This window comes from Nerophis lumbriciformis, linkage group LG11 (genome assembly GCF_033978685.3).
Source record: "Nerophis lumbriciformis linkage group LG11, RoL_Nlum_v2.1, whole genome shotgun sequence".
Taxonomy (NCBI): Eukaryota; Metazoa; Chordata; class Actinopteri; order Syngnathiformes; family Syngnathidae; genus Nerophis; species Nerophis lumbriciformis.
Genome location: NC_084558.2, coordinates 52,599,672 through 52,625,827, shown reverse-complemented (window position 1 = coordinate 52,625,827; position 26,156 = coordinate 52,599,672). Strand labels below are relative to the sequence as shown.

The window sequence follows — 26,156 nt, the reverse complement described above, 5'->3', positions numbered from 1 at the left end:
ACGTGTTAGCATGCTAACGTTAGTATGCTAGCTTTTTTGGAAAATGTTGTAGGTATACAGCTCGGCGTCAAATATTTTGTTACATGACAAATGCTAAGTTTTAGCATGCTAATGTTAGTATGCTAGCTTTTTTGGAAAATGTTGCAGGTATACAGCTCAGCGTGAAATATTTTGTTACATGACGAATGCTACTTGTTAGCATGCTAACGTTAGTATGCTAGCTTTTTTGGAAAATTTTGTAGGTATACAGCTCAGCGTCAAATATTTTGTTACATGACGAATGCTACTTGTTAGCATGCTAACGTTAGTATGCTAGCTTTTTTGGAAAATTTTGTAGGTATACAGCTCAGCGTCAAATATTTTGTTACATGACGAATGCTACTTGTTAGCATGCTAACGTTAGTATGCTAACTTTTTTGGAAAATTTTGTAGGCATACAGCTCGGCGTCAAATATTTTGTTACATGACGTATGCTAGTTGTTAGCATGCTAACGTTAGTATGCTAGCTTTTTTTGGCTAATTTTGCAGGTATACAGCTCAGCGTCAAATATTTTGTTACATGACAAATGCTAAGTTTTAGCATGCTAATGTTAGTATGCTAGCTTTTTTGAAAAATTTTGCAGGTATACAGCGCAGCGTCAAATATTTTGTTACATGACGAATGCTCCTTGTTAGCATGCTAACGTTAGTATGCTAGCTTTTTTGGAAAATGTAGGTATACAACTCGGCGTCAAATATTTTGTTACATGACAAATGCTAAGTTTTAGCATGCTAATGTTAATATGCTAGCTTTTTTGGAAAATGTTGCAGGTATACAGCTCAGCGTCAAATATTTTGTTACATGACGAATGCTACTTGTTAGCATGCTAACGTTAGTATGCTAGCTTTTTTGGAAAATTTTGTAGGTATACAGCTCGGCGTCAAATATTTTGTTACATGACAAATGCTAAGTTTTAGAATGCTAATGTTAGTATGCTAGCTTTTTGGAAAATTTTGCAGGTATACAGCTCAGCGTCAAATATTTTGTTACATGACGAATGCTACTTGTTAGCATGCTAACGTTAGTATGCTAGCTTTTTTTGGCTAATTTTGCAGGTATACAGCTCGGCGTCAAATATTTTGTTACATGACAAATGCTATGTTTTAGCATGCTAATGTTAGTATGCTAGCTTTTTTGGAAAATGTTGCAGGTACACAGCTCGGCGTCAAATATTTTGTTACATGACGAATGCTACTTGTTAGCATGCTAACTTTTTTTGGCTAATTTTGCAGGTATACAGCTCGGCGTCAAATATTTTGTTACATGACAAATGCTAAGTTTTAGCATGCTAATGTTAGTATGCTAGCTTTTTTGGAAAATTTTGCAGGTACACAGCTCAGCGTCAAATATTTTGTTACATGACGAATGCTACTTGTTAGCATGCTAACGTTAGTATGCTAGCTTTTTTTGGCTAATTTTGCAGGTATACAGCTCAGCGTCAAATATTTTGTTACATGACGAATGCTACTTGTTAGCATGCTAACGTTAGTATGCTAGCTTTTTTTGGCTAATTTTGCAGGTATACAGCTCGGCGTCAAATATTTTGTTACATGACAAATGCTATGTTTTAGCATGCTAATGTTAGTATGCTAGCTTTTTTGGAAAATGTTGCAGGTACACAGCTCGGCGTCAAATATTTTGTTACATGACGAATGCTACTTGTTAGCATGCTAACTTTTTTTGGCTAATTTTGCAGGTATACAGCTCGGCGTCAAATATTTTGTTACATGACAAATGCTAAGTTTTAGCATGCTAATGTTAGTATGCTAGCTTTTTTGGAAAATTTTGCAGGTACACAGCTCAGCGTCAAATATTTTGTTACATGACGAATGCTACTTGTTAGCATGCTAACGTTAGTATGCTAGCTTTTTTGGAAAATTTTGCAGGTATACAGCTCAGCGTCAAATATTTTGTTACATGACGAATGCTACTTGTTAGCATGCTAACGTTAGTATGCTAGCTTTTTTTGGCTAATTTTGCAGGTATACAGCTCGGCGTCAAATATTTTGTTACATGACAAATGCTAAGTTTTAGCATGCTAATGTTAGTATGCTAGCTTTTTTGGAAAATTTTGCAGGTATACAGCTCAGCGTCAAATATTTTGTTACATGACGAATGCTACTTGTTAGCATGCTAATGTTAGTATGCTAGCTTTTTTGGAAAATTTTGCAGGTATACAGCTCAGCGTCAAATATTTTGTTACATGACGAATGCTACTTGTTAGCATGCTAACGTTAGTATGCTAGCTTTTTTGGAAAATGTAGGTATACAACTCGGCGTCAAATATTTTGTTACATGACAAATGCTAAGTTTTAGCATGCTAATGTTAATATGCTAGCTTTTTTGGAAAATGTTGCAGGTACACAGCTCAGCGTCAAATATTTTGTTACATGACGAATGCTACTTGTTAGCATGCTAACGTTAGTATGCTAGCTTTTTTTGGCTAATTTTGCAGGTATACAGCTCAGCGTCAAATATTTTGTTACATGACAAATGCTAAGTTTTAGCATGCTAATGTTAGTATGCTAGCTTTTTTGATTAATTTTGCAAGTATACAGCTCAGCGTCAAATATTTTCTTACATGACGTATGCTACTTGTTAGCATGCTAACGTTAGTATGCTAGCTTTTTTTGGCTAATTTTGCAGGTATACAGCTCGGCGTCAAATATTTTGTTACATGACAAATGCTAAGTTTTAGCATGCTAATGTTAGTATGCTAGCTTTTTTTGGAAAATTTTGCAGGTATACAGCTCAGCGTCAAATATTTTGTTACATGACGAATGCTACTTGTTAGCATGCTAACGTTAGTATGCTAGCTTTTTTTGGCTAATTTTGCAGGTATACAGCTTGGCGTCAAATATTTTGTTACATGACAAATGCTAAGTTTTAGCATGCTAATGTTAGTATGCTAGCTTTTTTTGGAAAATGTTGCAGGTGTACTTTTTTTTTTAAACCCCATCATTGCCTAAAAAATAATATTGAATTAAAATGAAAAGTTATCAGTCGTCAAACAACAAATATTTGACGCTGATGTGTGTATCTGCAAACTCAGCAAAAAAATATTAGCATGCTAATTTTAGCATGCTAACAGGTATCAATTTTTAAACAACAAATATTTGATGCTGATATGTGTAACTGCAAACTCAGCAAAAAAAAACTAGCATGCTAATATTAGCATGCTAACAGGTATCAGTCTTCAAACACATATTTGACACTGATGGGGGCCGCATCCCGCCAAGGCTGTGTCCGGCGCGCCACAACGGCTACGCCGGGCCGAGGCTCGGCGCTCTGGTGTGGACTCACCAAGCCGTTGCAGTTGCTGAGCGCCACCCGGCTGGTGCGGCGCCGGTCCCGCAGGAAGCCCACGTAGTGGCAGTTGTCCAGCGTTTTGTGGCGCCACTCCAGCCCGCGCCGGCCCCAGTACTCCACCGTGAAGTGCTTGGAGACCAGGTGGGGGGTGAGGGTCAGGTTCAGGTGGAAGTGCTTGCCGTAGGCGCTCAGTCGGTAGAAGAGCCGGGACTCCGGGGCCTCGGGCGGCTCCGGGCCCGGGGCGGGGGCGGGGGGGTCCGCCGCGCCGCGCCGCCGTCTGCCGGGCCGGTGGTGCTTGACAGTGTAGCTCAGGAACTCTCCGTTCTGGTCTACCCGGACCGGCACGGTCAGCTGGTAGTGCTGCAGGTAGGACAGGAACTCCTCTGTGGAGGCAGACCACAACCTTTGACAGGTCTAGCATTTAAGATAGCTAGCAATTAGCGCACTAGCTGTCAGTCGGTGATTAACGAGCGAGTTTACAGCCAGCAATCGGCCCACAAATCGCCATCTAGTGATTAGCGCACACGTTTCCAGGTCGCTATTAACATGCAAGTTTCCACCTAGCAATCAGCACACAAGTTGCCATCTAGCGATTAGCGCACACGTTTCAGGCTCGCCGTTAACATGCAAGTTTCCACCTAGCAATCAGCACACAAGTTGCCATCTAGCAATTAGCACACACATTTCCAGTTCGCCAGTACCATGCAAGTTTCCACCTAGCAATCAGCACACAAGTTGCCATCTAGTGATTAGCGCACAAGTCTCCAGCTCGCCATTAACATGCAAGTTTCCACCTAGCAATCAGCACACAAGTTGCCATCTAGTGATTAGCGCACAAGTCTCCGGCTCGCCATTAACATGCAAGTTTCCACCTAGCAATCAGCACACAAGTTGCCATCTAGCGATTAGCGCACACTATTCCAGCTTGCCGTTAACATGCAAGTTTCCACCTAGGAATCAGCACATAAATTTCCATCTAGCGATTAGAGCACAAGTCTCCAGCTTGCCATTAACATGTAAGTTACCACCTAGCAATCAGCGCACAAGTCGCCACCTCGCGATTACCGCAAAAGTTTACAGCTCGCCATTAACATACAAGTTTCCACCTAGCAATCAGCACACAAGTCGCCACCTAGCGATTGACGCACAAGTTTCCAGCTTGCCATTAACATGCAATTTTCCATCTAGCAATCAGCACACAAGTTGCCATATAGCAATTAGCGCACACGTTTCCAGCTTGTCATTAACATGCAAGTTTCCACCTAGCGATCAGCACACAAGTTGCCACCTAGCGATTAGCGCACATGTTTCCAGCTCGCTATTAACATGCAAGTTTCCACCTAGCAATCAGCACGCAAATCGCCACCTAGCGATTAGCGCACACGTCTCCAGCTCGCCATTAACATGCAAGTTTCCACCTAGCAAGCAACACGCAAATCGCCACCTAGCGATTAGCGCACAAGTCTCCAGCTCTCCATTAACATGTACGTTTCCACCTAGCAATCAGCGCACAAGTCGCCACCTAACGATTAACGCACAAGTTTCCAGCTCGCCATTAACATGCAAGTTTCCACCTAGCAATCAGCACACAAGTTGCCATATAGTGATTAGCGCACACCTTTCCAGCTCGCCATTAACATGCAAGTTTCCACTTAGCAATCAGCACACAAGTCGCCACCTAGCGGTTACCACAAAAGTTTACAGCTCGCCATTAACATACAAGTTTCCACCTAGCAATCAGCACACAAGTCGCCACCTAGCGATTGACGCACAAGTTTCCAGCTTGCCATTAACATGCAATTTTCCATCTAGCAATCAGCACACAAGTTGCCATATAGCAATTAGCGCACACGTTTCCAGCTTGTCATTAACATGCAAGTTTCCACCTAGCGATCAGCACACAAGTTGCCACCTAGCGATTAGCGCACATGTTTCCAGCTCGCTATTAATATGCAAGTTTCCACCTAGCAATCAGCACGCAAATCGCCACCTAGCGATTAGCGCACACGTCTCCAGCTCGCCATTAACATGCAAGTTTCCACCTAGCAAGCAGCACGCAAATCGCCACCTAGCGATTAGCGCACAAGTCTCCAGCTCTCCATTAACATGTACGTTTCCAGCTAGCAATCAGCGCACAAGTCGCCACCTAGCGATTGACGCACAAGTTTCCAGCTTGCCATTAACATGCAAGTTTCCACCTAGCAATCAGCACACAAGTTGCCATATAGTGATTAACGCACACATTTCCAGCTCGCCATTAACATGCAAGTTTCCACTTAGCAATCAGCACACAAGTCGCCACCTAGCGATTACCGCAAAAGTTTACAGCTCGCCATTAACATACAAGTTTCCACCTAGCAATCAGCACACAAGTCGCCACCTAGCGATTGACGCACAAGTTTCCAGCTTGCCATTAACATGCAATTTTCCATCTAGCAATCAGCACACAAGTTGCCATATAGCAATTAGCGCACACGTTTCCAGCTTGTCATTAACATGCAAGTTTCCACCTAGCGATCAGCACACAAGTTGCCACCTAGCGATTAGCGCACATGTTTCCAGCTCGCTATTAACATGCAAGTTTCCACCTAGCAATCAGCACGCAAATCGCCACCTAGCGATTAGCGCACACGTCTCCAGCTCGCCATTAACATGCAAGTTTCCACCTAGCAAGCAGCACGCAAATCGCCACCTAGCGATTAGCGCACAAGTCTCCAGCTCTCCATTAACATGTACGTTTCCACCTAGCAATCAGCGCACAAGTCGCCACCTAACGATTAACGCACAAGTTTCCAGCTCGCCATTAACATGCAAGTTTCTACCTAGCAATCAGCACACAAGTTGCCATATAGTGATTAGCGCACACATTTCCAGCTCGCCATTAACATGCCAGTTTCCACTTAGCAATCAGCACACAAGTCGCCACCTAGCGATTAACGCACAAGTTTCCAGCTCGCCATTAACATGCAAGTTTCCACCTAGCAATCAGTACACAAGTTGCCATATAGTTATTAGCGCACACATTTCCAGCTCGCCATTAACATGCAAGTTTCCACTTAGCGATCAGCACACAAGTTGCCATCTAGCGATGGCGCACATGTTTCCAGCTCTCCATTAACATGTAAGTTTCCACCTAGCAATCAGCACACAAGTCGCCACCTAGCAATTGTCGCACAAGTTTCCAGCTTGCCATTAACATGCAAGTTTCCACCTAACAATCAGCACACAAGTTGCCATCTAGCGATTAGCGCACAAGTCTCCAGCTCGCCATTAACATGCAAGTTTTCACCTAGCAATCAGCACACAAGTTGCCATCTAGCGATTAGCGTGCACTATTCCAGCTTGCCGTTAACATGCAAGTTTCCACCTAGCAATCAGCACGCAAATCGCCACCTAGCGATTACCGCAAAAGTTTACAGCTTGCCATTAACACGCAATTTTCCACCTAGCAATCAGCACACAAGTTGCCATATAGCGATTAGCGCACACGTTTCCAGCTCGCCATTAACATGCAAGTTTCCACTTAGCAATCAGCACACTAGTCGCCACCTAGCGATTAGCGCACATGTTTCCAGCTCGCCATTAACATGCAAGTTTCCACTTAGCAATCAGCACACTAGTCGCCACCTAGCGATTAGCGCACATGTTTCCAGCTCGTCATTAACATGCAAGTTTCCACATAGCAATCAGCACACAAGTTGCCATATAGCGATTAGCGCACACATTTCCAGCTCGCCATTAACATGCAAGTTTCCACTTAGCAATCAGCACAGGAGTTGCCATCTAGCGATTAGCACACACATTTCCAGTTCGCCATTAACATGCAAGTTTCCACCTAGCGATCAGCACACAAGTTGCCATCTAGCGATTAGCGCACGCGTTTCCAGCTCGCCGTTAACATGCAAGTTTCCACCTAGCAATCATTACACAAGTTGCCATCTAGCAATTAACGCACTAGTTGTGGGCTAGCGATTAGCGTGCTAGTTTTTAGCTAGCGACTGAAGGTGAGGTCCTACCTTGGGAGTGGCGTGAGAGAGGGTCGAGGGTCTGGAAGTGGAAGTGGGAGGCGGCCATGACCAGCAGGCTCAAAGTCCAAGTCAGCGTCCTCCACAACATTTCCATCATTCTTGGGAAAGATGTGACATGGGGCGGGGCGTTGGGGGCGGGGCCAGGGGACGAAAAGAGGAGGGGCTAAAGCGGCCTCACAAGCGTGCGCTCAGTCCGAGGACAAACCATAAGGGTTCCATGGTTTGTGCACAGGTTCTAGTCCCAGTGCCGAGTCCACGTCCGCTCGCCCAGAACAACACGGCCGTCCATCAGGCTGCTCAGGGGCCACGCCCACAGGATCTAGACCGGGACCTCGCCTCGGACCGTCCATGGGCAGTCCTGCCAAGAAGACCCCGTCAGGAGTTAAAGGCTGATAGAAGTCCTCATTCACTTCAAAACTGCACTCTCAAAATATGACCATTAACTTCAGGGGGGGCGTGAAAAATGATTACGTCACTTAGGGGGGGCGTGAGATGTTGGGGGATTTAGGGTTAGTAAAGAACATACAGATCAAATATGACCATTCAAATAAAATTAGCCAGTAAATCTAGCATGCTAACAAGTAGCATTCATTATGTAATAAAATATTTGACTTTTACAGTAAAAATGTGCTAACAAGTAGCATTCGTCACGTAAGAAACTATTTGACACTGAGCTGTATACCAGCAAAATTAGCGGAAAAGGCTAGCCTACTCGCGTTAGCACACCAACAGTTAGCATTTGTCTTGTAACAAAATATCTGACGCTGAGGTGTACACCTGCAAAATTAGCCAGTAAAGCTAGCATGCTAACAAGTAGCATTCATTACGTAACAAAATATTTGACTTTTACAGTTAAAATTTGCTAACAAGTAGCATTCGTCACGTAAGAAAATATTTGACGCTATACCAGCAAAATTAGCTGAAAAAATAGCCTACTTGCGTTAGCACACCAACAGTTAGCATTTGTCTTGTAACAAAATATTTCACGCTGAGGTGTACACCTGCAAAATTTACGTAAAAAAAAACAAAAAAACGTATACTAATATTACAATGCTAACGAAAGTAGCTACGGGCTACAGTAAAGCTAGCCAGTAAAGCTAGCATGCTAACAAGTAGCATTCATTATGTAACAAAATATTTAACTTTTACAGTTCAAATTTGCTAACAAGTAGCATTCGTCACGTAAGAAAATATTTGACACTGAGCTGTATACCAGCAAAATTAGCGGAAAAAGCTAGCCTACTCGCGTTAGCACACCAACAGTTAGCATTTGTCTTGTAACAAAATATCTGACGCTGAGGTGTGCACCTGCAAAACTAGCCAGTAAAGCTAGCATGCTAACAAGTAGCATTCATTATGTAACAAAATATTTCACTTTGATGTGTAGACAGTTAAAATTTGCTAACAAGTAGCATTCGTCACGTAAGAAACTATTTGACACTGAGCTGTATACCAGCAAAATTAGCGGAAAAGGGTAGCCTACTCGCGTTAGCACACCAACAGTTAGCATTTGTCTTGTAACAAAATATCTGACGCTGAGGTGTACACCTGCAAAACTAGCCAGTAAAGCTAGCATGCTAACAAGTAGCATTCATTATGTAACAAAATATTTGACTTTTACAGTTCAAATTTGCTAACAAGTAGCATTCGTCACGTAAGAAACTATTTGACACTGAGCTGTAAACCAGCAAAATTAGCGGAAAAAGCTAGCCTACTCGCGTTAGCACACCAACAGTTAGCATTTGTCTTGTAACAAAATATTTGACGCTGAGGTGTACACCTGCAAAACTAGCGAGTAAAGCTAGCATGCTAACAAGTAGCATTCATTATGTAACAAAATATTTCACTTTGATGTGTAGACAGTTAAAATTTGCTAACAAGTAGCATTCGTCACGTAAGAAACTATTTGACACTGAGCTGTATACCAGCAAAATTAGCGGAAAAGGCTAGCCTACTCGCGTTAGCACACCAACAGTTAGCATTTGTCTTGTAACAAAATATTTGACACTGAGCTGTATACCAGCAAAATTAGCTGAAAAAGCTAGCATGCTAACAAGTAGCATTCATTATGTAACAAAATATTTCACTTTGATGTGTAGACAGTTCAAATTTGCTAACAAGTAGCATTCGTCACGTAAGAAAATATTTGCTCTACACCAGCAAAATTAGCCGAAAAAGCTAGCCTACTTGCGTTAGCACACCAACAGTTAGCATTTGTCTTGTAACAAAATATTTGACACTGAGCTGTATACTAGCAAAATTAGCTGAAAAAGCTAGCATGCTAACAAGTAGCATTCATTATGTAACAAAATATTTCATTTTGATGTGTAGACAGTTAAAATTTGCTAACAAGTAGCATTCGTCACGTAAGAAAATATTTGACACTGAGCTGTATACAAGCAAAATTAGCGGAAAAAGCTAGCCTACTCGCGTTAGCACACCAACAGTTAGCATTCGTCAAGTAAGAAAATATTTGACGCTGAGGTGTACACCTGCAAAATTAGCCAGTAAAGCTAGCATGCTAACAAGTAGCATTCATTATGTAACAAAATATTTCACTTTGATGTGTAGACAGTTAAAATTTGCTAACAAGTAGCATTCGTCACGTAAGAAAATATTTGACACTGAGCTGTAGACAAGCAAAATTAGCGGAAAAAGCTAGCCTACTCGCGTTAGCACACCAACAGTTAGCATTTGTCTTGTAACAAAATATCTGACGCTGAGGTGTACACCTGCAAAATTAGCCAGTAAAGCTAGCATGCTAACAAGTAGCATTCATTATGTAACAAAATATTTGACTTTGATGTGTAGACAGTTAAAATTTGCTAACAAGTAGCATTCGTCACGTAAGAAAATATTTGACACTGAGCTGTATACAAGCAAAATTAGCGGAAAAAGCTAGCCTACTCGCGTTAGCACACCAACAGTTAGCATTTGTCTTGTAACAAAATATTTGACGCTGAGGTGTACACCTGCAAAATTAGCCAGTAAAGCTAGCATGCTAACAAGTAGCATTCATTATGTAACAAAATATTTCACTTTGATGTGTAGACAGTTAAAATTTGCTAACAAGTAGCATTCGTCACGTAAGAAAATATTTGACACTGAGCTGTAGACAAGCAAAATTAGCGGAAAAAGCTAGCCTACTCGCGTTAGCACACCAACAGTTAGCATTTGTCTTGTAACAAAATATCTGACGCTGAGGTGTACACCTGCAAAACTAGCCAGTAAAGCTAGCATGCTAACAAGTAGCATTCATTATGTAACAAAATATTTCACTTTGATGTGTAGACAGTTAAAATTTGCTAACAAGTAGCATTCGTCACGTAAGAAACTATTTGACACTGAGCTGTATACCAGCAAAATTAGCGGAAAAAGCTAGCCTACTCGCGTTAGCACACCAACAGTTAGCATTTGTCTTGTAACAAAATATCTGACGCTGAGGTGTACACCTGCAAAACTAGCCAGTAAAGCTAGCATGCTAACAAGTAGCATTCATTATGTAACAAAATATTTCACTTTGATGTGTAGACAGTTAAAATTTGCTAACAAGTAGCATTCGTCACGTAAGAAACTATTTGACACTGAGCTGTATACCGGCAAAATTAGCGGAAAAAGCTAGCCTACTCGCGTTAGCACACCAACAGTTAGCATTTGTCTTGTAACAAAATATTTGACGCTGAGGTGTACACCTGCAAAATTAGCCAGTAAAGCTAGCATGCTAACAAGTAGCATTCATTATGTAACAAAATATTTCACTTTGATGTGTAGACAGTTCAAATTTGCTAACAAGTAGCATTCGTCACGTAAGAAACTATTTGACACTGAGCTGTATACCAGCAAAATTAGCCAGTAAAGCTAGTCTACCCGCGTTAGCACACCAACAGCTAGCATTCGTCAAGTAAGAAAATATTTGACGCTGAGGTGTACACCTGCAAAATTAGCCAGTAAAGCTAGCATGCTAACAAGTAGCATTCATTATGTAACAAAATATTTCACTTTGATGTGTAGACAGTTAAAATTTGCTAACAAGTAGCATTCGTCACGTAAGAAACTATTTGACACTGAGCTGTATACCAGCAAAATTAGCGGAAAAGGCTAGCCTACTCGCGTTAGCACACCAACAGTTAGCATTTGTCTTGTAACAAAATATTTGACGCTGAGGTGTACACCTGCAAAACTAGCCAGTAAAGCTAGCATGCTAACAAGTAGCATTCATTATGTAACAAAATATTTGACTTTGATGTGTAGACAGTTAAAATTTGCTAACAAGTAGCATTCGTCACGTAAGAAACTATTTGACACTGAGCTGTATACCAGCAAAATTAGCAGAAAAGGCTAGCCTACTCGCGTTAGCACACCAACAGTTAGCATTTGTCTTGTAACAAAATATCTGACGCTGAGGTGTACACCTGCAAAACTAGCCAGTAAAGCTAGCATGCTAACAAGTAGCATTCATTATGTAACAAAATATTTCACTTTGATGTGTAGACAGTTAAAATTTGCTAACAAGTAGCATTCGTCACGTAAGAAACTATTTGACACTGAGCTGTATACAAGCAAAATTAGCGGAAAAAGCTAGCCTACTCACGTTAGCACACCAACAGTTAGCATTTGTCTTGTAACAAAATATTTGACGCTGAGGTGTACACCTGCAAAATTAGCCAGTAAAGCTAGCATGCTAACAAGTAGCATTCATTATGTAACAAAATATTTGACTTTTACAGTTCAAATTTGCTAACAAGTAGCATTCGTCACGTAAGAAACTATTTGACACTGAGCTGTATACCAGCAAAATTAGCGGAAAAGGCTAGCCTACTCGCGTTAGCACACCAACAGTTAGCATTTGTCTTGTAACAAAATATCTGACGCTGAGGTGTACACCTGCAAAACTAGCCAGTAAAGCTAGCATGCTAACAAGTAGCATTCATTATGTAACAAAATATTTGACTTTGATGTGTAGACAGTTAAAATTTTCTAACAAGTAGCATTCGTCACGTAAGAAACTATTTGACACTGAGCTGTACACCAGCAAAATTAGCCAGTAAAGCTAGCCTACTCACGTTAGCACACCAACAGTTAGCATTCGTCAAGTAAGAAAATATTTGACGCTGAGGTGTACACCTGCAAAACTAGCCAGTAAAGCTAGCATGCTAACAAGTAGCATTCATTATGAAACAAAATATTTCACTTTGATGTGTAGACAGTTCAAATTTGCTAACAAGTAGCATTCGTCACGTAAGAAACTATTTGACACTGAGCTGTATACCAGCAAAATTAGCGGAAAAAGCTAGCCTACTCGCGTTAGCACACCAACAGTTAGCATTTGTCTTGTAACAAAATATCTGACGCTGAGGTGTACACCTGCAAAACTAGCCAGTAAAGCTAGCATGCTAACAAGTAGCATTCATTATGTAACAAAATATTTCACTTTGATGTGTAGACCGTTAAAATTTGCTAACAAGTAGCATTCGTCACGTAAGAAACTATTTGACACTGAGCTGTACACAAGCAAAATTAGCCAGTAAAGCTAGCCTACTCGCGTTAGCACACCAACAGTTAGCATTCGTCAAGTAAGAAAATATTTGACGCTGAGGTGTACACCTGCAAAACTAGCCAGTAAAGCTAGCATGCTAACAAGTAGCATTCATTATGTAACAAAATATTTCACTTTGATGTGTAGACAGTTAAAATTTGCTAACAAGTAGCATTCGTCACGTAAGAAAATATTTGACACTGAGCTGTATACAAGCAAAATTAGCGGAAAAAGCTAGCCTACTCGCGTTAGCACACCAACAGTTAGCATTTGTCTTGTAACAAAATATCTGACGCTGAGGTGTACACCTGCAAAACTAGCCAGTAAAGCTAGCATGCTAACAAGTAGCATTCATTATGTAACAAAATATTTCACTTTGATGTGTAGACAGTTAAAATTTGCTAACAAGTAGCATTCGTCACGTAAGAAACTATTTGACACTGAGCTGTATACCAGCAAAATTAGCGGAAAAGGCTAGCCTACTCGCGTTAGCACACCAACAGTTAGCATTTGTCTTGTAACAAAATATCTGACGCTGAGGTGTAAACCTGCAAAACTAGCCAGTAAAGCTAGCATGCTAACAAGTAGCATTCATTATGTAGCAAAATATTTCACTTTGATGTGTAGACAGTTAAAATTTGCTAACAAGTAGCATTCGTCACGTAAGAAAATATTTGACACTGAGCTGTATACCAGCAAAATTAGCCAGTAAAGCTAGCCTACTCGCGTTAGCACACTAACAGTTAGCATTTGTCTTGTAACAAAATATTTGACTTTGATGTGTAGACAGTTAAAATTGTCTAACAAGTAGCATTCGTCACGTAGGAAAATATTTGCTCTACACCAGCAAAATTAGCCGAAAAAGCTAGCCTACTCGCGTTAGCACACCAACAGTTAGCATTTGTCTTGTAACAAAATATTTGACACTGAGGTGTATACCAGCAAAATTAGCTGAAAAAGCTAGCCTACTCACGTTAGCACACCAACAGTTAGCATTCGTCTTGTAACAAAATATTTGACGCTGAGGTGTACACCTGCAAAATTAGCCAGTAAAGCTAGCATGCTAACAAGTAGCATTCATTACGTAACAAAACATTTGACTTTTACAGTTAAAATTTGCTAACAAGTAGCATTCGTCACGTAAGAAAATATTTGACGCTATACCAGCAAAATTAGCTGAAAAAGCTAGCCTACTTGCGTTAGCACACCAACAGTTAGCATTTGTCTTGTAACAAAATATTTGACTTTGATGTGTAGACAGTTAAAATGTTCTAACAAGTAGCATTCGTCACGTAAGAAAATATTTGCTCTACACCAGCAAAATTAGCCGAAAAAGCTAGCCTACTTGCGTTAGCACACCAACAGTTAGCATTTGTCTTGTAACAAAATATTTGACACTGAGCTGTATACCAGCAAAATTAGCTGAAAAAGCTATCCTACTCACGTTAGCACACCAACAGTTAGCATTCGTCTTGTAACAAAATATTTCACGCTGAGGTGTACACCTGCAAAATTAGCCAGTAAAGCTAGCATGCTAACAAGTAGCATTCATTACGTAACAAAACATTTGACTTTTACAGTTAAAATTTGCTAACAAGTAGCATTCGTCACGTAAGAAAATATTTGACGCTATACCAGCAAAATTAGCTGAAAAAGCTAGCCTACTTGCGTTAGCACACCAACAGTTAGCATTTGTCTTGTAACAAAATATTTGACACTGAGCTGTATACCAGCAAAATTAGCTGAAAAAGCTAGCCTACTCACGTTAGCACACCAACAGTTAGCATTCGTCTTGTAACAAAATATTTGACGCTGAGGTGTACACCTGCAAAATTAGCCAGTAAAGCTAGCATGCTAACAAGTAGCATTCATTACGTAACAAAACATTTGACTTTTACAGTTAAAATTTGCTAACAAGTAGCATTCGTCACGTAAGAAAATATTTGACGCTATACCAGCAAAATTAGCTGAAAAAGCTAGCCTACTTGCGTTAGCACACCAACAGTTAGCATTTGTCTTGTAACAAAATATTTGACTTTGATGTGTAGACAGTTAAAATGTTCTAACAAGTAGCATTCGTCACGTAAGAAAATATTTGCTCTACACCAGCAAAATTAGCCGAAAAAGCTAGCCTACTCGCGTTAGTACACCAACAGTTAGCATTTGTCTTGTAACAAAATATTTGACACTGAGCTGTATACCAGCAAAATTAGCTGAAAAAGCTATCCTACTCACGTTAGCACACCAACAGTTAGCATTTGTGTTGTAACAAAATATTTGACGCTGAGGTGTACACCTGCAAAATTAGCCAGTAAAGCTAGCATGCTAACAAGTAGCATTCATTACGTAACAAAACATTTGACTTTTACAGTTAAAATTTGCTAACAAGTAGCATTCGTCACGTAAGAAAATATTTGACGCTATACCAGCAAAATTAGCTGAAAAAGCTAGCCTACTTGCGTTAGCACACCAACAGTTAGCATTTGTCTTGTAACAAAATATTTGACTTTGATGTGTAGACAGTTAAAATGTTCTAACAAGTAGCATTCGTCACGTAAGAAAATATTTGCTCTACACCAGCAAAATTAGCCGAAAAAGCTAGCCTACTTGCGTTAGCACACCAACAGTTAGCATTTGTCTTGTAACAAAATATTTGACACTGAGCTGTATACCAGCAAAATTAGCTGAAAAAGCTATCCTACTCACGTTAGCACACCAACAGTTAGCATTCGTCTTGTAACAAAATATTTCACGCTGAGGTGTACACCTGCAAAATTAGCCAGTAAAGCTAGCATGCTAACAAGTAGCATTCATTACGTAACAAAACATTTGACTTTTACAGTTAAAATTTGCTAACAAGTAGCATTCGTCACGTAAGAAAATATTTGACGCTATACCAGCAAAATTAGCTGAAAAAGCTAGCCTACTTGCGTTAGCACACCAACAGTTAGCATTTGTCTTGCAACAAAATATTTCACGCTGAGGTGTACACCTGCAAAATGTACGTTAAAAAAAAAAAAAAAAAACGTATGCTAATATTACAATGCTAACAAAAGTAGCTACGGGCTACAGGACCTGCTTTTGAAAAATGAACCTACAAGGTGAATCCAATTACAAATTAAAGCTGCAAGCAGCGATCGACGGGACCGACTTTGAGGGCTCATGAAATCCAAACCGGAGCAGTAATTAAAACTCTTTCATCAACTTTTAATCAGAAGGGTTCAACCTCTCTCCTGTGCTAGTTTGAAGCCGACACGACAAACGCGCTCAGAGGAGATAATGTTTGAAAAAAGGTGACTGTTTTACCACAACTTTTGTTTTGAAGGGGGAATTGCAAACTTCCTGTTGATTTTGATTTTTGCTGGGGGTTGTCAGTGTATGAAATGTAGGTCTAAGTGAGACCTACATGGAGGTTTTTGTTTCACGTCTCTACGACATTGGGAGTTACAGGCAGTTTTGTCTGTGTTTTCTTCCTAGGGGGCGCTAGAGCGCAATTTTGAGTTTTGATTAGATCGCAATTTTGGCCAGTCATGATGTGTTTCAAATTACAGCTCAAAGAGGCGGCGGTATAATAATAAAATGCTAGAAATACAATAGGGTCCTCTGTCCCAAAGGGACTCGGTCCCTAATAATAATAATTGTAATATGTATATATTTCTATATTGTATACGTCCATCCATCCATTTCCTACCGCTTGTCCCTTTCGGGGTTGTAAAAATATAAATATTTTTCCATTAAAAAAAAAAGTTTCTTTTAAAAAGTCATTTTCTAGTCCAGTTAAAAAAGTAATCGGTTTTACAAAGAACCGGTCCAAAACCTCCGTTCGTTCGCGAACGTCACGTAAGAAAATATTTGACGCTATACCAGCAAAATTAGCCGAAAAAGCTAGCCTACTTGCGTTAGCACACCAACAGTTAGCATTTGTCTTGCAACAAAATATTTCACGCTGAGGTGTACATCTACAAAATTTACGTAAAAAAACAAAAAAACGTATGCTAATATTACTCTATTTAGTCCTAAACGTATGCTAATATTACAATGCTAACGAAAGTAGCTACGGGACCTGCTTTTGAAAAATGAACCTACAAGGTGAATCCAATTACAATTACAATTACAATTACAAATTAAAGCTGCAAGCAGCGATCGACGGGACCGACTTTGAAGGCTCATGAAATCCAAACCGGAGCAGTAATTAAAACTCTTTCATCAACTTTTAATCAGAAGGCTTCAACCTCTCTCCTGTGCTAATTTGAAGCCGACACGACAAACGCGCTCAGAGGAGATAACGTTTGAAAAAAGGTGACTGTTTTACCACAACTTTTGTTTTGAAGGGGGAATTGCAAACTTCCTGTTGATTTTGATTTTTGCTGGGGGTTGTCAGTGTATGAAATGTAGGTCTAAGTGAGACCTACATAGAGGGTTTTTTTTTCACGTCTCTACGACATTGGGAGTTACAGGCAGTTTTGTCTGTGTTTTCTTCCTAGGGGGCGCTAGAGCGCAGTTTTGGGGTTTGGTTTTTTGATTAGATCGCAATTTTGGCCAGTCTTGATGTGTTTCAAATTACAGCTCAAAGATGCGGCGGTATGATAAATAAAATGCTAGAAAGGGACTCGGTCCCTAATAATAATAATTGTAATATGTATATATTTCTATATTGTATACGTCCATTCATCCATTTTCTACCGCTTGTCCCTTTCGGGGTTGTAAAAATATAAATATTTTTCCATTAAAAAAAAAAAAAAAAAAAGTTTCTTTTAAAAAGTCATTTTCTAGTCCAGTTAAAAAAGTCATCGGTTTTTACAAAGAACCGGTCCAAAACCTCCGTTCGTTCGCGAACGTCCCATCCCTCGCGTCTTCGCACAGCTGTTTCTCATCATTACATCGCAATCATCGAAAACTCGGCGTGGAAATGTGAAAGCACGCGAAATAAGGAAACGTTTTTGGCTCTTTTTTTGTTGTTGTTGTTGTTGTTGTTGCTGTCGTTGCTGTCGTTGTTGTTTTTAGCATGCGTCGGCGTGCCGAGCAGGTGTGCCTAATGAAGTGTCCTGCTGGTGTCACCGTGACTGTGGAAGTGTGCGTGGGGGATATTTATATTTACCATCGTGACGGGCAGCTGCGGTCCGAGGACTTGCAGAAGAGCTCCGCGAGTTGTTGCGGACGTCAGACTCTCGCTCATCTCCGGTCTTCCTCCTCCGTGCGCGCTCCGCCACACAGCAGCAACAACAACAACAAAAAAGTCCCCGACTAATGATTGAATAAATGTGTTGTTGAGTGGCGTGGATGTTTGTAGCCGCGTGTTATAATCTGCTTAAAAAGTGATGCGAGGACAAAAGGTGCAGCCAGGCAGGGAGTCGTGCTCGCTGCTGCTTGCTGCTGCCCTTTTTGCACCTTTTCTTTCAAGGGGGAGGGTGTGACGTCACTGCAGATGTGCTCTCTTTAAAAAAAAAAGGAAAAAAAAGAAGTCATCTGTGCGCATGTGCTTGACTGAAATGACACTTAGATAAAAAAGGAGCATTAATGTATTTAATAAGAGGATGAATGCTGTATTAATTGTTACTTTGCAGGGAAGGAAGGACGCGTGTTGGATGAAAAGGATCATTTTTGGATACTTTCTCCCCGCAGACTTGTGGACACGCCGCTCATTAAGTGCGGAATCTCCATCACTTTGTCAAAAAAGTGGCTTCATTTGCCTGTGGGCTCTTTGTGTGGACGGCAGTGACACCATGCGGTTGGTTGTGGAACTGCAGGAAGTTTTTTTTTATTTTTTTTATTTTTTTTACACTGAATCTTTATGTACCTGCCTTTTTAGTACATCAAATATCCATCCATCCATCCATCTTCTTCCGCTTATCCGAGGTCGGGTCGCGGGGGCAGCAGCTTAAGCAGGGAAGCCCAGACTTCCCTCTCCCCAGCCACTTCGTCCAGCTCCTCCCGGGGGATCCCGAGGCGTTTCCAGGCCAGCCGGGAGACATAGTCTTCCCAGCGTGTCCTGGGTCTTCCCCGTGGCCTCCTACCGGTCGGACGTGCCCGAAACACCTTCCTAGGGAGGCGTTCGGGTGGCATCCTGACCAGATGCCCGAACCACCTCATCTGGCTCCTCTCTCCAGGGGTGACGAGGCTGCCTACAGAGAGGAGGTCCTGAAGCTGACGGCCTGGTCTTCGGAGAACAACCTCGCTCTCAACACCAGCAAGACCAGAGAGATCATCGTCGACTTCAGGAGGAGCAGCACCGACCCTGCCCCCCTCTACATCAACGGCGAGCGTGTAGAGAGGGTCCACACCTTCAGGTACCTTGGAGTCCACATCTCTAATGACTTCTCCTGGACAGTCAACACCACATCAATCATCAAGAAGGCTCAGCAGCGGCTACACTTCCTTAGAGTCCTCGGGAAGTACAACCTGAAGCCTGACCTGCTGCTGACCTTCTACCGCTCGTCCATCGAGAGCCTGCTGACCTACTGTATTACGGAATGGTACGGCAGCTGCACTGCAGCAGACAGGGAGAGGCTGCAAAGAGTGGTCAAGACGGCTCAGAAGATCATCGGCCGCCCTCTCCCCTCTCTGACGGACATCTACACCTCCCGCTGCCTCAACAGAGCCAGTGCCATCATCAAGGACAGCACCCACCCTGGCTCTGACCTGTTCCACCTGCTGCCCTCTGGGAAGCGCTACAGGTGCATTAAAACCAAAACAAACAGGCTAAAGAACAGCTTCTTCCCCAGGGCCATAACCATCCTGAACGGACTGCCCCATTGTCCCTCATAACTGCCTTCTCTTCGGTGCAATAACCCATTCCACCAACCACCCTGTTTTTGTTTTGTTTTTTCATGTATATATTCATTTCACACCATATTCATTGCACTTCTACATTTTTTATATTTTTATATATTTGCACATTGTTTTTCTAGCATGCACACATCGCACTGTATGGAATGGCCTCAATCTCGTTACCTTGCGTAATGACAATAAAGCTGATTCTGATTCTGATTCTGATTCTGATGTGGAGGAGCAGCGGCTTTACTTTGAGCTCCCCCCGAATGACAGAGCTTCTCACCCTATCTCTAAGGGAGAGTCCCGCCACCCGGCGGAGGAAACTCATTTCGGCCGCTTGTACCCGTGATCTTGTCCTTTCGGTCATGACCCAAAGCTCATGACCATAGGTGAGGATGGGAACGTACAGTAGATCGACCGGTAAATCGAGAGCTTTGCCTTCCGGCTCAGCTCCTTCTTCACCACAACGGATCGATACAGCGTCCGCATTACTGAAGACGCCGCACCGATCCGCCTGTCGATCTCACCATCCACTCTTCCCTCACTCGTGAACAAGACTACATCAAATATTTTAAATTAATAAAAAATTGCGAGAGCAAAATGCGCGTGGTTAAAATTCAGTGTAAGAAAAGTACGCCGACAATTTAATTGAATAAATAAATGTTAAACATTTCAAAATACAGGGTTTTAAAATACTGTATGTAAAAAAAATATGCTGACAATTTAATAGAATAAAAAAATAAAATTGTTAAAAAAAATATTCTAAATACAGGGTTTAAAATGAATGTATGTAAAAAATTTAGTGTAAAAAAATATGCTGAGAATTTAATAGAATAACAAATTTGGGACAAAAAAAATTGTGGGTTTAAAAATTATGTTTATTAAAAAGTGTAAAAAATAAATTACGCTGACAATTTAATTGAATAAAACTTGTGAGCCAAAAAATGTTTTTAAAAATTCAGTTTGTTAAAATAGTTTGGTTTTTTTTTTAAATAAAGTGTAAAAATTCAGAGAATAAAAAAATCAGTGTGGAAATTTTATAAAATTGACTTTGTTAAAATACAGTATTTTAAAATTCAGTGTAAAATAAATGATGATAATTGACCAAAGAAATGGGTTAACAATGTCAAAATAGAGGGTTTTAAAATTATGTATGTAAAAATTCAGTGGAAAAAAAAATATGCTGACAATTTAATAGAATAAAAAATTTGGGACAAAAAAAATTGTGGGTTTAAAAATTCTGTTTATTAAAAAGTGTAAAAAAATAAATTACACTGACAATTTAATTGAATAAAACTTGTGAGCCAAAAAATGTTTTTAAAAATTCAGTTTGTTAAAATAGTTTTTTTTTTTAAAATAAAGTATAAAAATTCAGAGAATAAAAAAATCAGTGTGGAAATGTTATACAATTGACTTTGTTAAAATACAGTATTTTAAAATTCAGTGTAAAATAAATGATGATAATTGACCAAAGAAATGGGTTAACAATGTCAAAATACAGGGTTTTAAAATGATGTATGTAAAAATTCAGTGAAAAAAAAAAAATGCTAACAATTTAATAGAATAAAAAATTTGTGGGTTTAAAAATTCTGTTTATTAAAATACAGTGTGTAAAAATAGTATAAAAATTCAGTGTAAAAAAAAATTACGCTGACAATTTAATTGAATACAACTTGTGAGCCAAAAAATGTGTTTCAGTTTGATAAAAAAATAATAATAATAAAAAAAAAATAAAAAATAAAAAAAAAAAATAAAAAAATATATATAATATATATATATATATATATATATATATATAAATAAAGTGTAACATTCTAAATACAGTTTAAAATTACTGTATGTAAAAATTCAGTGTAAAATATATGCTGACAATTTAATAGAATAAAAAAAATTGGTAGAAAAAATGTGAAAAAATTCTGTTTATTACAGTGTTTTAAAATACAGCGTGTAAAAAAATAGTATAAAAATTCAGTGTAAAAAAAATGTATGCTAACAATTTAATTGAATAAAAAATCTGTGAGCAAAATTTGTGTTTAAAAATCCGTTTTGTTGAAATAGTGTTTTAAAATTGTGTAAAAATGTAATTCCAGTGTAAAAAAAAACAACGCTTACAATTTAAATTAATAAAACTTGTGAGCCAAAAAATGTGTTAAAATAGGTTTGTTTTGTTTGTTTTTTCGAATAAAGTGTAAAAATTCAGAGGATAAAAAAAAAATCAGTGTGGAATTTTTTTTGTTGACAATTTAATTGAATAAAACATTGAGAGCAAACCTTTTTAAATAAAATTGACTTTGTTAAAATAAAGTATTTTGAAATTTAGTGTAAAATAAATGATGCTGGCAATTTAATTGAACAAATAAATGGGTTAAAAATGTCAAAATACATGGTTTTAAAATGATGTATGTAAAAATTCAGTGTAAAAAAATATGCTGACAATTTATTAGAATAAAAAAATGTGTTAAAAAATTCAAAATACAGGGCTTAAAATTACTGTATGTAAACATTTAGTGTAAAAATAAAATAAAACATTTGGCAGCAAAAATGTGTGGGTTTAAAAATTCTCTTTATTAAAATACAGTGTGTAAAGATAGTAAAAAATTCAGAGGATAAAAAAAATCATTGTGGACATTTTATAAAATTGACTTTGTTAAAATACAGTATTTTAAAATTCAGTGTAAAATAAATGATGCTGACAATTTAATTGAATAAAGAAATGGGTTCAAAATGTCAAAATACAGCGTTTTAAAATTACTGCATGTAAAAATTCAGTGTAAAAAATATGCTGACAATTTAATAGAATAAAAGATTTGGGAGAAACAATTTGTGGGTTTAAACATTTTGTTTATCAAAATACAGTGTGTAAAAACAGTATAAAAGTTCAGTGTAAAAAAAATTACGCTGACAATTTAATTGAATAAAACTTGTGCGCCAAAAAATGTGTTTAAAAATTCAGTTTGTTAAAATAGTTTGGGTTTTATAAATAAAGTGTAAAAATTCAGAAGATAAAAAAATCTGTGTGGAAATGTTATTTAAATGTATTTTAAAATTCAGTGTAAAATAAATGATGCTGAAAATTTAATTGAATAAAGAAATGGGCTCAAAATGTCAAAATAGAGGGTTTTTAAATGACTGTATGTAAAAATTCAGTGTAAAAATGATGCTGACAATTTAATAGAATAAAAGATTTGGGAGCAAACTTTACAGGTTTAAAAATTATGTTTATTAAAATACAGTCTTTTAAAATACAGCATGCAAAAAATAGTAACTTAACGCTATATTCAAAATATTTTTTATTTTTTTCATTTCAACCTAAAAAATATGGATGTTGATATTTGGTGAGACATTACTGTTAGCATGCTAACATTGTCAGCTAGCAAATATGTGTTTAAAACGTAAAAATCTTGGATTTTGGTAACATTCAAATGATGCTAATTTATCTGTTATCATGTTAATGTTAGCATGCTAACATGTTTTCCTCATATTTTAGCTACTTTTGTTCATTTGAACCTAAAAAATATGGATGTTGATACTTGGCTAGACGTTATCATTAGCATGCTAACATTTTCTGCTAGCAATTCAGCTAATTGTGTACATCTTTCAACCTAAAAATCTTTTATTTTGATACTTGGCGCTATATTAAAAATGTTTTCTTTTTTTCATTTGAACCTAAAAAATAGGGATGTTGACACTTAGCTTGACGTTACCATTAGCATGCTAACATTTTCTGCTAGTAATTCAGCTAAGTGTGTATATCGATCAACCTAAAATTATTTTATTTTGATACTTGCACTATATTAAAAATATTTTTCATTTTTTTCATTTCAACAAAAAAAATATGGATGTTGATACTTGGCGAGACGTTATTGTTAGCATGCTAACATTTTCAGCTAGCAATTTAGCTAATTAAGTGTATGTTTAAACCTAAAAATCTTGGATTTTGGAAACATTCCAATGATGCTAATGTATCTGTTATCATGCTAATGTTAGCATGCTAACATTTTTTCCTCATATTTTAGCTACTTTTGTTCATTTGAACCTAAAAAATATGGATGTTGATACTTGGCTAGACGTTATCATTAGCATGCTAACATTTTCTGCTAGCAATTCAGCTAATTGTGTATATCTTTCAACCTAAAAATCTTTTATTTTGATACTTGGCGCTATATTAAAAATGTTTCCTTTTTTTCATTTGAACCAAAAAAATTTATGGATGTTGATACTTGGCGAGACGTTACTGTTAGCATGCTAACATTTTCTGCTAGTAATTCAGCTAAGTGTGTATATCTATCAACCTAAAATTATTTTATTTTGATACTTGCACTATATTAAAAATATTTTTCATTTTTTTCATTTCAACAAAAAAAATATGGATGTTGATACTTGGCGAGACGTTATTGTTAGCATGCTAACATTTTCAGCTAGCAATTTAGCTAATTAAGTGTATGTTTAAACCTAAAAATCTTGGATTTTGGAAACATTCCAATGATGCTAATGTATCTGTTATCATGCTAATGTTAGCATGCTAACATTTTTTCCTCATATTTTAGCTACTTTTGTTCATTTGAACCTAAAAAATAGGGATGTTGATACTTGGCTAGACGTTATCATTAGCATGCTAACATTTTCTGCTAGCAATTCAGCTAATTGTGTATATCTTTCAACCTAAAAATCTTTTATTTTGATACTTGGCGCTATATTAAAAATGTTTCCTTTTTTTTCATTTGAACCAAAAAAATGTATGGATGTTGATACTTTGGCGAGACGTTATTGTTAGCATGCTAACATTTTCAGCTAACAATTTAGCTAATTAAGTGTATGTTTAAACCTAAAAATCTTGGATTTTGGAAACATTCCAATGATGCTAATGTATCTGTTATCATGCTAATGTTAGCATGCTAACATTTTTTTCCTCATATTTTAGCTACTTTTGTTCATTTGAACCTAAAAAATAGGGATGTTGATACTTGGCTAGACGTTATCATTAGCATGCTAACATTTTCTGCTAGCAATTCAGCTAATTGTGTATATCTTTCAACCTAAAAATATTTTATTTTGATACTTGGCGCTATCTTAAAAATGTTTCCTTTTTTTCATTGGAACCAAAAAAATGTATGGATGTTGATACTTGGCGAGACGTTACTGTTAGCATGCTAACATTTTCACCTAGCAATTCGGCTAATGGGTATATGTTTAAACCTAAAAATCTTGGATTTTGGTAACATTCAAATGATGCTAATTTATCTGTAGCATGCTAATGTTAGCATGCTAACATGTTTTCCTCATATTTTAGCTACTTTTACTCATTTGAACCTAAAAAATATGGATGTTGATTCTTGGCTAAACGCTACCATCAGCATGCTAACATTTTCTGCTAGCAATTCAGCTAATTGTGTAAATCTTTCAACCTAAAAATCTTTTATTTTGATACTTGGCGCTATATTAAAAATGTTTCCTTTTTTTCATTTGAACCAAAAAAATATGGATGTTGACACTTAGCTTGACGTTACCATTAGCATGCTAACATTTTCTGCTAGTAATTCAGCTAAGTGTGTATATCTATCAACCTAAAATTATTTTATTTTGATACTTGCACTATATTAAAAATATTTTTCATTTTTTTCATTTCAACAAAAAAAATATGGATGTTGATACTTGGCGAGACGTTATTGTTAGCATGCTAACATTTTCAGCTAGCAATTTAGCTAATTAAGTGTATGTTTAAACCTAAAAATCTTGGATTTTGGAAACATTCCAATGATGCTAATGTATCTGTTATCATGCTAATGTTAGCATGCTAACATGTTTTCCTCATATTTTAGCTACTTTTATTCATTTGAACCTAAAAAATAGGGATGTTGATACTTGGCTAGACGTTATCATTAGCATGCTAACATTTTCTGCTAGCAATTCAGCTAATTGTGTATATCTTTCAACCTAAAAATCTTTTATTTTGATACTTGGCGCTATCTTAAAAATGTTTCCTTTTTTTCATTGGAACCAAAAAAATGTATGGATGTTGATACTTGGCGAGACGTTACTGTTAGCATGCTAACATTTTCACCTAGCAATTCGGCTAATGGGTATATGTTTAAACCTAAAAACCTTGGATTTTGGTAACATTCAAATGATGGTAATGTATCTGTAGCATGCTAATGTTAGCATGCTAACATGTTTTCTTCATATTTTAGCTACTTTTATTCATTTGAACCTAAAAAATATGGATGTTGATTCTTGGCTAGATGCTACCATCAGCATGCTAACATTTTCTGCTAGCAATTCAGCTAATTGTGTATATCTTTCAACCTAAAAATCTTTTATTTTGATACTTGACGCTATATCAAAAATATTTTCTTTTTTTCATTTGAACCTAAAAAATAGGGATGTTGACACTTAGCTTGACGTTACCATTAGCATGCTAACATTTTCTGCTAGTAATTCAGCTAATTGTGTATATCTATCAACCTAAAATTAT

General features: G+C 37.9%; 1 protein-coding gene across 1 annotated transcript in view; it reads right to left on the bottom strand.

Annotated features, from left to right (window-relative positions):
* Window positions 1-18,247, bottom strand: part of adamts6 (ADAM metallopeptidase with thrombospondin type 1 motif, 6) — a 217,357-nt gene extending 199,110 nt beyond the window's left edge. The window contains exons 1-3 of the mRNA XM_061966341.1: window positions 18,012-18,247; window positions 7,366-7,735; window positions 3,344-3,732 (exon numbers count right to left, since the gene is read on the bottom strand). Coding sequence (XP_061822325.1) covers window positions 3,344-3,732; window positions 7,366-7,474 — 498 coding nt within the window. The 5' untranslated portion in view covers window positions 7,475-7,735; window positions 18,012-18,247. The remainder of the gene's footprint in view (window positions 1-3,343; window positions 3,733-7,365; window positions 7,736-18,011) is intronic.
* Between the last annotated feature and the right edge of the window lie 7,909 nt (window positions 18,248-26,156).